This window comes from Orbicella franksi, chromosome 1, assembly GCF_964199315.1.
Source record: "Orbicella franksi chromosome 1, jaOrbFran1.1, whole genome shotgun sequence".
Taxonomy (NCBI): domain Eukaryota; kingdom Metazoa; phylum Cnidaria; class Anthozoa; order Scleractinia; family Merulinidae; genus Orbicella; species Orbicella franksi.
In genome coordinates this window covers 18,925,688-18,938,022 of record NC_138145.1, presented here as the reverse complement: position 1 = coordinate 18,938,022, position 12,335 = coordinate 18,925,688, and the positions used below count along the sequence as shown (strand labels likewise).

Here is a 12,335-nt window from a genome sequence, read left to right as displayed (position 1 = left end):
TGAGACGTTTTATTTTCTTATCTTGGGAACAGGAAACACACAGCACGTAAGGAAACAGATACGCGAGGCTCAGAGGTCATTTTAAGGCAGATCAGATCTCCTATTTGTTAGTTGGTCACGTCACTCGTCATACAACTTTAAACGTTTTCTTTATGGGCCGGGTTACCAAGGCGGCGTCAATACAATAATAACTAAGAAACGAAAACTTTCGCCTTTTAACCAGAAACTGGATGTTAAATGGTAAATTTACCATTTTAGTCATCTAACTGTTCGCTACAACCGAGAGGCGAAATAGGCAAGGCACTGAATTAAAAGCTTCCTTTCGTGTCGGCGTTTTGCCTGTTGACTACGAAATTTTACCCTTGGCAAATTGTGTTCGTTTCGTTCCCAGTCTCATCGGTTTGCTTGTGAAACAGAGACAACAGAAAAAGAAAAAGAAAGCGTCCAGGGGATTTTTACGTGTACCAAGCGGAATAACATTTACGAAGCATGCTCTTCACATAGCAAGATACACCGTGCCAAAAGCCGAATCTTTGAATAAGAAATCGCTTGTTTATAAAAAGCTCACATAGCGCTCGATTGATGACTTCAGGGGGGTCTCCAAATTAAAAATCAAACTTTGGAATAAGTGGCAGTGAGGCGAACTTTCAGTTGTTCTTTGATGATGTAAATAAATTGCCGTTATCATAATTATCTTGTCACAATTCACATGAACGCTTCCTTTGATAATGCAGAAAATTAGTTCAGCTTACTTTAAAAGCTACGTTGTTACTGACATATTTTCATTTTAAAGTGGACAAAGGAAATAATTTATCGGTTAGCTTGCCAAGGCGTGTCCGGCTGTTTTTTTGTTTTGTTTTTAAGTCCAGTCCCTTTAGAAGAGATCTTTCAATACTAAAAACGTGGCGGTTGTAACGTGCTTTAACTTTTCGTGAATTTTTCAGTACTGAAGGACGATTGGAAAGTGCTCAGGCCGCTGGCATTTAACAGACTAATTTTGTCAAATTTTGGTAAGTTGATGGACTTTGGTCATGTGAGAATTCGTATCGGCAAAAACAGATCGAGGTAGGCTGAACGGATAACGGTAAAGACGCGGCGAGAATAATTAATAAATTTGCCTTTGACTAGAGTAGGTATTGGGATATTTTCGGGAGATAGATCGAAGTTCCGCTCAGGGGTTTTATCAGTTCCTTTATTTTATATTTAAACTGAAACGACAGGAAGTCAGTCTAGTCAAATTATACCGATTATATTTCTTATTGATAATTCCCGTCTCCAGCAGAGTTGATCTGAGTCTCAAAACTGTAGCTTGAATGGAGTAGTTTGAGTTCAGTATGAGAAGAAGTTAAAATTTGTGTTTTCTGTACAAATAAGCTAGCCGAGAACGCTACAGCTGAGAAATTCGGAAACCAAATTTTATTGAACAAATTTTGTGTGGCTGAAACAGTCGCGCGGACGGCTACTGACCCGAGCGGCAAGTTCTCGCCTTTGTAATCCCGGCTCTAAGTACTGTTTTGGACTTAACTCAATCGATGAAGCCGAAACAAGCCGGATTTTCAAACGAAGTCTCGTGAAGATAATAATGGCTACTGATATGAAGATTTGGCGATGTTAAATAATGGCGAAAACCCTTTGCGCGCGAAACGCGGCTCAAAATGTAACTGCATCAAGAAAAACTTTACTCTTTGTTTTATCTTGTTTTCTACTTGAATAAACGCATTCACAGGTCAAACTACCAAGAGCCTGAAACACGGCTCCCTTTTAACATAATTTTGCTCAGTCAGCTTGTACTATCACATAAAACTTTCGGGTAATTTTTGGTGCTTAACTATGCAGAAATCCTGAAATAGGGATTAACTGAAACCTTTCCGAGCGATCACGAACTTCTGACATTTCAGTTCAATAAGGTTAGATTTTCATTTCGAACTATCCGTCCTTAGGCGCTGGGCTAAGTATTAACCACCAGAAAGAAGAAAGAAAAAACGAAGTAGGTTCATGGGTTCAGCGGGAAACAAAGAAAGCCATTTTGTCAGTCTATATTGAAAAAGAGAACGTTATTAGAATTGGAATAAGATGTAGTTGCCAGTGCTTGTTTTGGCAAAACGGCTGGCGCAAACATTCCCTCTTCAAACAGAGTCGTTTTGCGGAAAGACTGGCTTCCAGTTATGCTTTACCATATAGTTCAGGTGCGTTGGTAGTCAATCGGCGAAAGAGGGCATACTTGTGGGGATGTTAAGTAAACATTTTCGCCGAGAAGGCTCCTTTTTAAATGTTGAGGCCTAGGTATCCGCAAAAAGTCGTCCATGTGTCAGGGTATTTTTATTCTCTAATAAAACGGCCTCTGTTTATCCTTACGATGTGTAATTTTGCTCTCTGCGGGGTCGATCACTCTATATCGCCAATATGCTGCAGAGTCTATTCAACAGCAAACTAGTTTAACTTGAAAAGCTTTCGTCCTGAAAAATAATTGAAAAAAACCCTTCTCGCTGGCAATTTCATTTGTTTAACGTACTGTAAATACTAAGGGAAATGACTTTGACGCCTTAAACCTCACGTTTTTTCTCTTCGCGGAATTTTACGATCGAGTAATATGAAAATAATATCTTAACGAGACAAACAGTAACAATCAAACATTTACATAAAGCTTACAAATTTTATTTAAATTCTTGCTAACGAAATGAGAATTGCAACAGCTGTAGTACTGCTGTTTCCTAAACTAACAATGAAACATTTATCCATCTGTCTTATCTTTCCCATCACTTCCCACCGGCAAAAGCATTTAACAATAAATATCCAACTCATTGGCTCTTGCAAATGGAAATTGATTTTAAAATTTGAGTTTGTAATTAGGGATATGATATTTTGCGCAGAACTCCTTTTGAGCCGAAAACGTTCACAGGAAATTAGCTGATGACGCTTTGTTTTAATGCGCAGGTAATTTATTACACTTTTTAGCTCAAGGAGTTAAGGATTGACTCTCTCTCTCTCGATCTCTCTCTCTTTTCATATCAACGCCAATCGCCATTTTCCCGTCGTCGTTGATTCGTTCAGCACGTCTCATAACCTTTGCGTTTTGTTGGCTTTCGTCAACTTTTATCTCTTATACTCGGTTAGGAAACCGAGAAACTAAACTGTCGGGAGATTTTCATTGTGGTTAACCAGGTAGGTGAAGCTTAATTGAACGCGTTTTATTCGACTGGGCCGAATTAAAAGAAAATTTACCACATTGGACGTTTTAATTCGAAGACTGTAAAGAACTAACCGGCAAGCCAAAACGACGGCCAATTTACTTCACTATGGTAAACATAAAGTTTGTTTAGCGAATATGTGTGCAGGTCTTCCAAAAAGGTTAATTACTCCGGCTTGTTCATGTGGAAATCTAGTTGGCTCAAGAAAAACTTCCTTGTTTATTACAACACCGTCATTATAAACTGTACGTTGCGAACTACATAAACACGCTGAATTTAAAATGTACAGTCGAAAACAACTTGTCATGTAGTCTTTGATTTTACCCAGGTCGCCTTTTGACATCACCTGCCGACGCTAGTCGAAAAAGGCCTACTTCGGCCCGGTGAATGAAATATCATTTATTTCTCTTTAGGAGGAAAGTTTAATTTTTCAAAAAGGTTACTGAAAAAGCCATACCTGCAATCGAAACAGCAATTAAAATTCCTATTGAAATGAAAATGTTGTTTTCTCGATATAACAATAACAACGTTACTCGACATATGTAATTTTCACAGAATTTCTGTGCTCACTCTATCACAAAGATATTCTTTTCTACACGCTATGATTAGGCGCTGTTCACATGATCTGCTCAATCAATATGGTAAGCTACTGGCGATTCTATTTTGAAGAATATTAATTAAGGCAGTCTGTATGAGTAAAGAAGCCGTGAAAACAGAAAAATAATCATTGTAAGCCTGGTTCAAGGGTTTTCCAAGTCTTAGATTAACTATCTGTTCGATCGGCGACGTTGTGTAACACGGACAAGTATTAAATCCTTTCAACTGCAGTTTGTTAGTGATCAATGATCAATTTCTCTGTAGCATTTCCATACAAAGACAAGCATCTTAGTCTTAAGAATTTGGCAACCAATAAAGTATGAAAGGATGTTTTGATGGCCCCTTTTCACCAACACTATTGTCCCAGGCAAGTTAGCTAGGTTGTTTGGATTGTCGGCCAAAGTGTTTATACGTACGCGAAAGAAAAGCTGATAAAAGGGAGAAAAGAATTGAAGAGACTAGATCTAAGACTGGTATAATTTTCTTCGGTTGCTCGAATCAAGACAAATTGGAGATAGCAGTTGTCCTTCAGTATACAATGGTGTCTATATAATAAATTCACTGATTCCCAAAACCGGCCAGATTCAGTTGATCCATGCCAACTCGGTTAATCTCCGCCTAAGCTGACTAGGTTATCGAAAATCGACTGATTTCTGATCGCAAACTCCATGCAGACAGACTGTGGCTAAATGTATGGCAATAACGAATGTCCTCGATGAAATGTCCTCGTAATTTCGAACAAAAGCCTTTTTGATTTTTGTTCTTAATTTTTTTTCTATAGGATCATTTAGTAACTATATGTGTGAAATCTTTTCTCTAGTTTATTTTTTGCATTTTTTTTGCATTGCATTGTTTACATTTAGCTTTAAGTTTTGTCTGCATGAATGAAATGGTTGTTGTTGGTTTTTTTTGGTTTTATTGCATTGTTTTATAAAAGAAAGAAAGAGCTTCCCACTTTATCTGCAAATGTATCTTTAATTCAACTCAATTTTAAAATGTCATGCAACCGGCCATTTTTACAATACTACCTTTTGATTTCTAACAGCCTCACTCACTTGTTTAAGGCTGTGTGAATACTTAAGCTTAATTTCTATTTTCTGCTCCTTATACAACAAAGAGTACATTAATTAACCTTTAAGAGAAACGACGTATGTCCCTAGATTGTGGGCAGATGAGATCAGTTCGTTCTAATAAAAGTGCCTTGTAGTCGAACGTCTTACGTGCAGTTAGTAAGTGTATGATAAATTAATGCATCAGTCAATCGCTTAGACCTAGTTTACACTAGCGACATCACGACATAAACGACATAACGACACAATGAAATAGTCGACATAATAGCTTATGTCGCAATGTGAACATCGACATAAAAGCATAAGGAAAAGATCACTTCAATGTCGTTATGGCATGGTATATGAACCTTATGTCGTTATGTTCGTGCTGTTAAGCCTGGTTCACACTAGCGGCATAACGACATAAGGAAAAGATCAGTTTTATCTTTATGTCGAAATGTTCATGTTGTTATGTACAATATGTCATTATGTCTACATGTTCACACTACAAGCATAACGTCCTTTTTACGTAGAGATAACGATCTTTTTATTTCGTTCGTGACAATGTCGTTATGTCGTTATGTCGCTAGTGTGAACCATGCAGTCTTTATGTTCTCATTATGTCAGGATGTTCACACAACAAACATAACGACGTAACGTTCTTCTGATGTCGTTATGGTATGTCAATATGTCGCTATTGCAAACTAGGCTTAATGACTGAGCTGCTTTTTGCAGGGATCACATCAACAAGCCAATAGCAAGAGATGGAGAAATCATACACCACAAACCGCATCTGTGCCATTTGTGGGGATCGCTCATCAGGATTTCACTACGGCGTACAAAGCTGTGAAGGATGTAAGAGTTTCTTCAAGCGAACTGTCCAAAAACAACTACATTACACATGCGTGGAGAGCATGTCATGCCAGATTGACAAAAATAACCGGATAAGGTGCCAGTTTTGCAGGTTTCAGAAGTGCTTGTCCCTAGGAATGCTCAAAGAAGGTAAAGACAACTAACCAAGCAGATGATTGCATACACTTTGATCAATTTCCGCTCCACGACTGTCCCATAGTCCCTTATAGGTAAGGTAAAGGGTACAGTCTGTATACGAGCCAAGCTGGTACTTATCCCAGTTTCAGTGGCATGAAGCGACTAGGAGTATTTCTACTCCTCCCTCTATGGGATACCAGTGCGTCGTAGGGTTACCCCCCAGCATTAAGTTCGTCGATACCCATTTATACACCTGGGTGGGGATGGAGAGAGGCACTGTAAGAGTAAAGTGCCTTGACCTAAAAGCACAACATAATGTCCCCGGCCAGGGTTTGAACCCAGACTGCTGGGCCAGAAGTCGGGTGCACTAACTATGAGGCCACCGCGCCCCCACTGTCCCTTTTAGGCATTCACACTAAATGAGCCTGCCTCCAGAGCCCGCGATAATTGCTTAATTATTGCAATTATTATACATCCGTAGATGGTGGAGATAAATTATGTTATGGAGATGGGTTGATTTTGAACACAGGACGTGACCAGCTCCCAGTTGGCTTGATAGCTCAGTTGGTAGAGCACTGCATCGCAGAGGTCATGGATTCAAATCCTGTTCAAGCCTGATTTTTCTTTTTTTTTTTCATACTTTAATTTCACAACTGCTTAAGTTGTGTGTATAACTGCGATGATCAATCATGTCTTCATGTGGTATTCCTTTATCAGCTGTACGAGAGGACAGAGCACCTGGTGGCAGACCACGAATCAAGTCATTAATTGGAATGAAAGAAAACGCTGACACATTTGTGTCATCTGAGTTGATTACACAGCTTATCCAGGCGCGCCCTGATGCCACACCAAAAAGAAGGTTGGTAGATCTTATTCGATTTCGTTTGCGATGCAAAATAGATGAATTATGTTTAATGTTATAGATTTGTGTTTTTTGGCCTCTGATTGGTTTGAAAGCTGTGCAACAGACGTTATCGTTTTTTCTTTAACCGGTGGGGAGCAAATCCAAAACTAATTGTGAATGGAGTAACAGCGTTTTCCGTCGCGTTACTCGGTTCTCTGTTAGAGTTTTGCTAGGTTTATAATTATTTGCTTTTTGGTTATTTTCTTTGCGTTAGCTGTGCTGTGATTCCTTTGGGTCTAGTGAAGTTGTTACACCACTGGAAATGCTGGCTAAAAACGCATTACCTCTAATGCATTTTTATTCGAAGTTTGTTTTGGATAAGTTTGTATTCATTATAACATTTTCGTTAACAGACCAGACTACTTGGAACTAGGTTTTGCCGATATCTACCCTTTGAACCCTGTGGAAATCGTTATGGAGTTGGTCCTACAAGAAGTAGACTTGATAGTGACTTGGGCATATAAAGTTCCCGGATTCGGAGAGCTGGATCGGGACGATCAAGCCAGTCTGGTGTCCACAGGTACGAAGAGAATCATTCTTAAGTTACTCACGTCTGTTTGCCCCCTGTGGCACTTTAAGCCCCTCGAAGATAACCACAGGAATATACACATAAATTAAAAGTATTTCAATTTTGTTCATAGCTTTGCTCGAATTATTGGTTCTTCGTATATGCCAGCGGTCCGGTGCTCATCAGGGCTCAGTGCTGTTAGCTAAAGATGTGCTTCTTAATCCCGAGCACTCTTTTAATATGGTCCTTGAACAGTGGTCCTTACAACTGGCGTGTTTCGCTTATAAGCTGCAAAGCTTGCAGCTTGACATGGCGGAGTTTGCCTGTGTGAATGCCATTATGCTATTTGAGCAAGGTGAGCTTCCTTTTTATTGATATTGGACAGTATGAAACCTCTGCTTTGAAAGCTGGCGGCCATTTTATACTTGTGGGCGTTCGAACCATTCTGAAATTGATTATTGCCTCTGTTACATGACTAAACTTGGCATTTTTACGTGAAATTAGGTCAAGAGATGCGCATGAAAATCGTAGTATTATATGAAAAGTTTAACACTGGAGATCAGTCAGCAAAAGAGGAAGACAAACAACTCGCAAAGTACTTGCACAGAATGTTTCCTTTCACGAGTTTACTAACTCCTTGGTGCTAAGTGTTGCGGAAAAAAGACTATCGATCAATTGGTTGCTTGCTTAATTGATCGATTGCTTGACTGACTGGTTGTCTGACTGTCTTACTGACTGAATGACTGACTGACTAACTAGCTGACTGAATGACTGACTGACTAACTGACGGATAGACTGACATATTGACTGTCTAACTGACTGTCTGATTTATTGTATGACTGAATGACTGACTGACTGATTGACTCTCTAACTGACTGACTGTCTAATTTATTGTATGACTGAATGATTGACTGACTGACTGACTGACTCACTGACTGACTGTCTGATTTATTGTCTCTCTGAACAACTGTTTGATTGACTGATTCATGATTGACTGATCTATAATTGACTGATGGTTAATTGATTGATTGCCCGAGTATCTGGCTACTTGATTGAAGTTGTCTACGGCAAAAAGAGGTGATCAACAGGAAAATAAATTAGCTTTAACTTTGCCAAAATATACATGACAGGGTAAAAAATATATCCCCTTAATATTTCTTTTAAGTTTACTTATACGTGTACATAATTTTGCTTTTCTTACAGAGACAAGTTCAGGATTAAAAAACAGAGAGATGGTGGACTTCATCCTAAATCGTTCCCTTGATGCATTGCGGGACTATATCAAGTGTTCGTATCCCGACAAGCCAAGCCGCTTTGCTCACATTTTGCTCAGACTTCCGACACTGAGAGGTGTGTGCTCGAAGATGGCACACGAATGCTTGTTCGCGCAATCTTTTCTCAACCTGGCTCTTCCTCAGGTGCGGTCGTTTATTTTGCAAAAATGACAAGGTAGAAGAAAAAAAAGCGATTGAGCGATTTTTGTGACTCGTCCGATGGACCTCAGGCTATCGTGTTCTCATGTTGCATTAGCGACACTAAGCTGAAGATGGGTAAATAGGTGCACAATGAGCACACTTTGCAGTCCCATTTATAGATGTGTTATTAAGTACCGATAAATAGATTTGCAAGGCCTGTGTATGTTTTACGGCCCATATCGCGTAATTGCTCAGTTAGACTACTATAACGAAATATGATCAAGAATTAATAAAAAGGTACGCTAGGCGCACGTGTGTCTAATGCGACTCGTGTATTGGGTAATTGCATGAACTGAAAAGATATGGGTAAGAAAGAGTAAATAGGTACTCATATAGAGGGGCACCATTTTGTAAGTCCTTAATTGACTGCAGTAGAGTGCTCTTTTCTCTTTTTAAATAAAATTATTATTATCTATTTCATGATCTACTGTTTAGTCCGCTAGTGCGCGTGTGGTTCACGGCCGGCTCATGCAATAGATGGCTGTTAGTGGGACTGTATCAACCGAAAGAATGTTAAGAAAGTGGCAGTACGCAATATATACAGCTAGCCAAGGGCTGGCTTCATGCGCCAGGATTTACTCCTCTACTAGTTAATAATTTTAGATATTGAATGATCAAATCAAGTAACTGTAAACAGCATATTACAGAGTCGTATGTAAGGTATTTAGCCTAAGCATCTGCAATGTACCAGCGAAAAGGGCTTCATTATTTGTTAAGACGACAACAAATTAAAATGTACTAAAATGAACAAATAAACAAATAGAGTTGATTGAGCGTACACATCTGTTGCCTTTCACTAAATCTAGTAGCGCTGTATTAAGAATGTCGTTCTCCGATTGGCTACGCTACTCACCATCAGTTTTCTGTTGTATTAGGTAGTGAGCAGCCTAGCAGTGTGCGCTTGTAACAAAACCGGCGGCCACTTCTTTGCGATTTCGAAGTGTCTGTGAGCCCGCTGCGCCCTCGTCAAATACCACGCAGTCAAAATCTTGAGCTCGTAATCTTATCGTTGAATATTCTATTTTTTATCAGCGGCTGACGAAGAAAGAATAATATGTTGAACTCAAAATTCGTCGTACAAACTAAATGCCATTCACATCAGCCACATAACCTTTCTGTGGGCTAAAGTTTCAAACCCTACAGACTTAGGGTTACTTGAGATGTAGCTTGCTTACTTCACTGAGGCAACTTGGAGCCATCTGGCACACATGCTCCCCTCACCCCGAGACAATGATACTTTAATTATGCTAAATTTATTTTGACTTTGCCATGATTCGCTGGTGAGTTACTCCAACCCCTGCCTCGAGCTAACACTCGATTATACATTTTGATTGACAATAGAACATTTTACGGTTGTCCGCTAAGTGACCTTGCCTTTGAAAGTCAGCATGCAAGGCTAGCTGGAGGAGACCTTGTTTTGATACAGACCTCACTGCTTTTGATGTGTAAATCAAGTTGTTCTTATACTGACTAGTTGGCATTTACATAAGAAAATCAGAGAAGTCTGTATCAAAGCAAGGTCACCTCTAGCCTCGCTTGCATTCATAGGCCAGGTAATTGAGCACAAAACTAAAATTGTCTAAACTGGTCTATTGAGAACCAGGTTGAACCGGTTGAGGGTATGACATTTTCAAACCATGTGTCTGTTTTCCTGTCAGTTTTCTTCATGCAACGTGCCATTACACTAAGTAATCTTTACAAGACAGTATACATTACTGTAAGGAAACAGACGTATGCTTTTGTTTACTGTTCCTCACTGTTCCTCGCCTGCCCCCGATTCAAACGAGAAACTGAGGGTGGAAGGTCTTTCTCAGAATCGACGAGCCGCCTCTGAAATATGACGCCTGCTCATATTAAAAGCCAACCTAATCTTACATGCTTCAAAAAATCCAGTTTTTAACACTTTATGGACAGTTATAAGGAATTGGACCATTTTATAATCTAAATTTTCAATTTTCTTGTTTTAATTATTAGACTTGATCCAATGCTTTGCTTTTTAATATTTTAGTGTGTCTTATATCTTAGTTTTTTATGTTATCGTTGCATAGAGAATCCTTCTATATTTATTTTTAATTTTTAACGCGTCATCTTTTTATTCTGTAAATATTTATATGAGGGCCACTGGGTTTTCAGTGATTACTCGGAGAAATGGATAGTGGCCGCCTAAAAGAGGTTGGCAGTTTAATACAGGTAAAAACAATAGAAAAGCCCTCATCGGGACTTTGATCACTGGCCGCCTAATAGGGGTGGCCGTTTAACAGGTGGCCGCTTAATAGGGGTTCGACTGCTCGACTGTTCGACCGTTCGACTGAGTTTACTTTTATTTACTGCCGATTGCTTGCGGTTAGCATTTATTTACTGCTGTTTGCTTGCGGTTAGCATTTCAGGAGTGAAAGGGAAGGTGACTAACTGTGTCTCACCATGAATTATATGCCCATAAACCCTAGTATATACCAGTATACTTTTCCTTACGCATTGCGTCAACGGATTCATTATACCTATTATACTTTCCATTTCACGCAGTGCAAGACTTCAAAAGGAGTGTTAGTTTCGGACATAAAAGGAGGCATGTGTACAATAGGCCATTTTACAGTTGTGCGCTTAGTTATATGAATGCAAAAGAGGCTGGAGGTGGTCTTGCTTTGATACAGACCTCTCTGCTTTTCTCATTGAAATGCAAACTAGTAAGCATAAGAACAAGTTGATTTACACAGCAAACGCAGTGAAGTCTTTATCGAACCAAGGTCATTTGCAGCCTCGCTGTCATCCAAAGGCCAGGTCACTGAACAGACAACTGTAAAATGGTCTATTACACTTCACGCCACATGTTTATGTGAATTTCAATAAACTAACGAAACTGACAACGGCCATCCCCGAACCTGTCGGCTTTGTCGCTTACGCCTTTTTTTTTTTGTAGGACAGCCTCCCTCGAATCAGCTATGTATCTTGGAATGAATTTTGTATAGTATTTTGATGAATCCATTAAAATGTTTTGTGATTAATTATGTTTTGCTTAATTAATTGAGAGTTCAATAGCCCTTTCCACAGCTAACTTTTCTCATTTGAATCACAATATAATCCACCATGTATATGGGGCAATTTCGAACAATTTTGTAATTATAGTCTCAGCCCGAAATTGCCTCTCATCCACATTGGATTTTGGTTTTGTGATGCAAATGAGCAAAGCTAACCGTGGAAAGGGCTACTATCTGCTTTACTCGGGTTTATTTCCACATTCTTATTTCTTTTAAATACTTCTGGGGAACAACTAAGTTTGTTCTATTTGACTGTGTTAGTGCTGTTTTGGTACCAAGCTACGAGCACTTCCTCCATTTCTCAGCCTTCGAGATTGTCATGAATTTATATGCAAATCAAGAATTTTTAAATTAAAATGCTAATAACTGAGCCTCATCCAGAAATTGCCTTAATGCACAACTTTAATTAAAATTGGCTCAACTTGCCTCGTTGAGCACTGCCTGATTACTGAAGAAGATTACATAACTACATCAGTTGGAATATAACATCAGTCGTATCTTACTTAATAATATATAATCAACTTGTAACGCGATGTCACTGGTTGCCTTTCGATGATAACAGGATTAAACTGTTGATCCTGGCAACAGT

General features: G+C 39.1%; 1 protein-coding gene across 4 annotated transcripts; it reads left to right on the top strand.

Moving 5' to 3' along the window:
* The first annotated feature begins 175 nt into the window (after nucleotides 1-175).
* Nucleotides 176-9,482, top strand: LOC145495116 (retinoic acid receptor RXR-alpha-like). 4 transcript variants are annotated; one of them, XM_081474696.1, is made up of 6 exons: nucleotides 176-1,010; nucleotides 5,570-5,836; nucleotides 6,542-6,683; nucleotides 7,082-7,248; nucleotides 7,370-7,591; nucleotides 8,440-9,482. In XM_081474696.1, the coding sequence occupies exons 2-6, from the start codon at nucleotides 5,599-5,601 to the stop codon at nucleotides 8,679-8,681; spliced, it is 1,011 nt and encodes a 336-aa protein (XP_081330822.1). In that variant the 5' UTR covers nucleotides 176-1,010; nucleotides 5,570-5,598; the 3' UTR covers nucleotides 8,682-9,482. The 4 variants fall into 4 exon arrangements, with proteins under 4 accessions (XP_081330822.1, XP_081330839.1, XP_081330814.1 ...); XM_081474713.1 differs by lacking the exon at nucleotides 176-1,010 and adding an exon at nucleotides 2,790-2,934; XM_081474688.1 differs by lacking the exon at nucleotides 176-1,010 and adding an exon at nucleotides 2,790-3,162.
* Nucleotides 9,483-12,335: the final 2,853 nt, after the last annotated feature.

Excerpts from the sequence above, each read along its gene's own strand:
- LOC145495116 (XM_081474696.1), top strand. The coding sequence starts at position 5,599 with ATGGAGAAATCATACACCACAAACCGCATCTGTGCCATTTGTGGGGAT. Across the intron at positions 5,837-6,541 it reads CCTAGGAATGCTCAAAGAAG|CTGTACGAGAGGACAGAGCA; the intron begins GTAAAGACAACT and ends TTCCTTTATCAG. Across the intron at positions 6,684-7,081 it reads GATGCCACACCAAAAAGAAG|ACCAGACTACTTGGAACTAG; the intron begins GTTGGTAGATCT and ends TTTCGTTAACAG.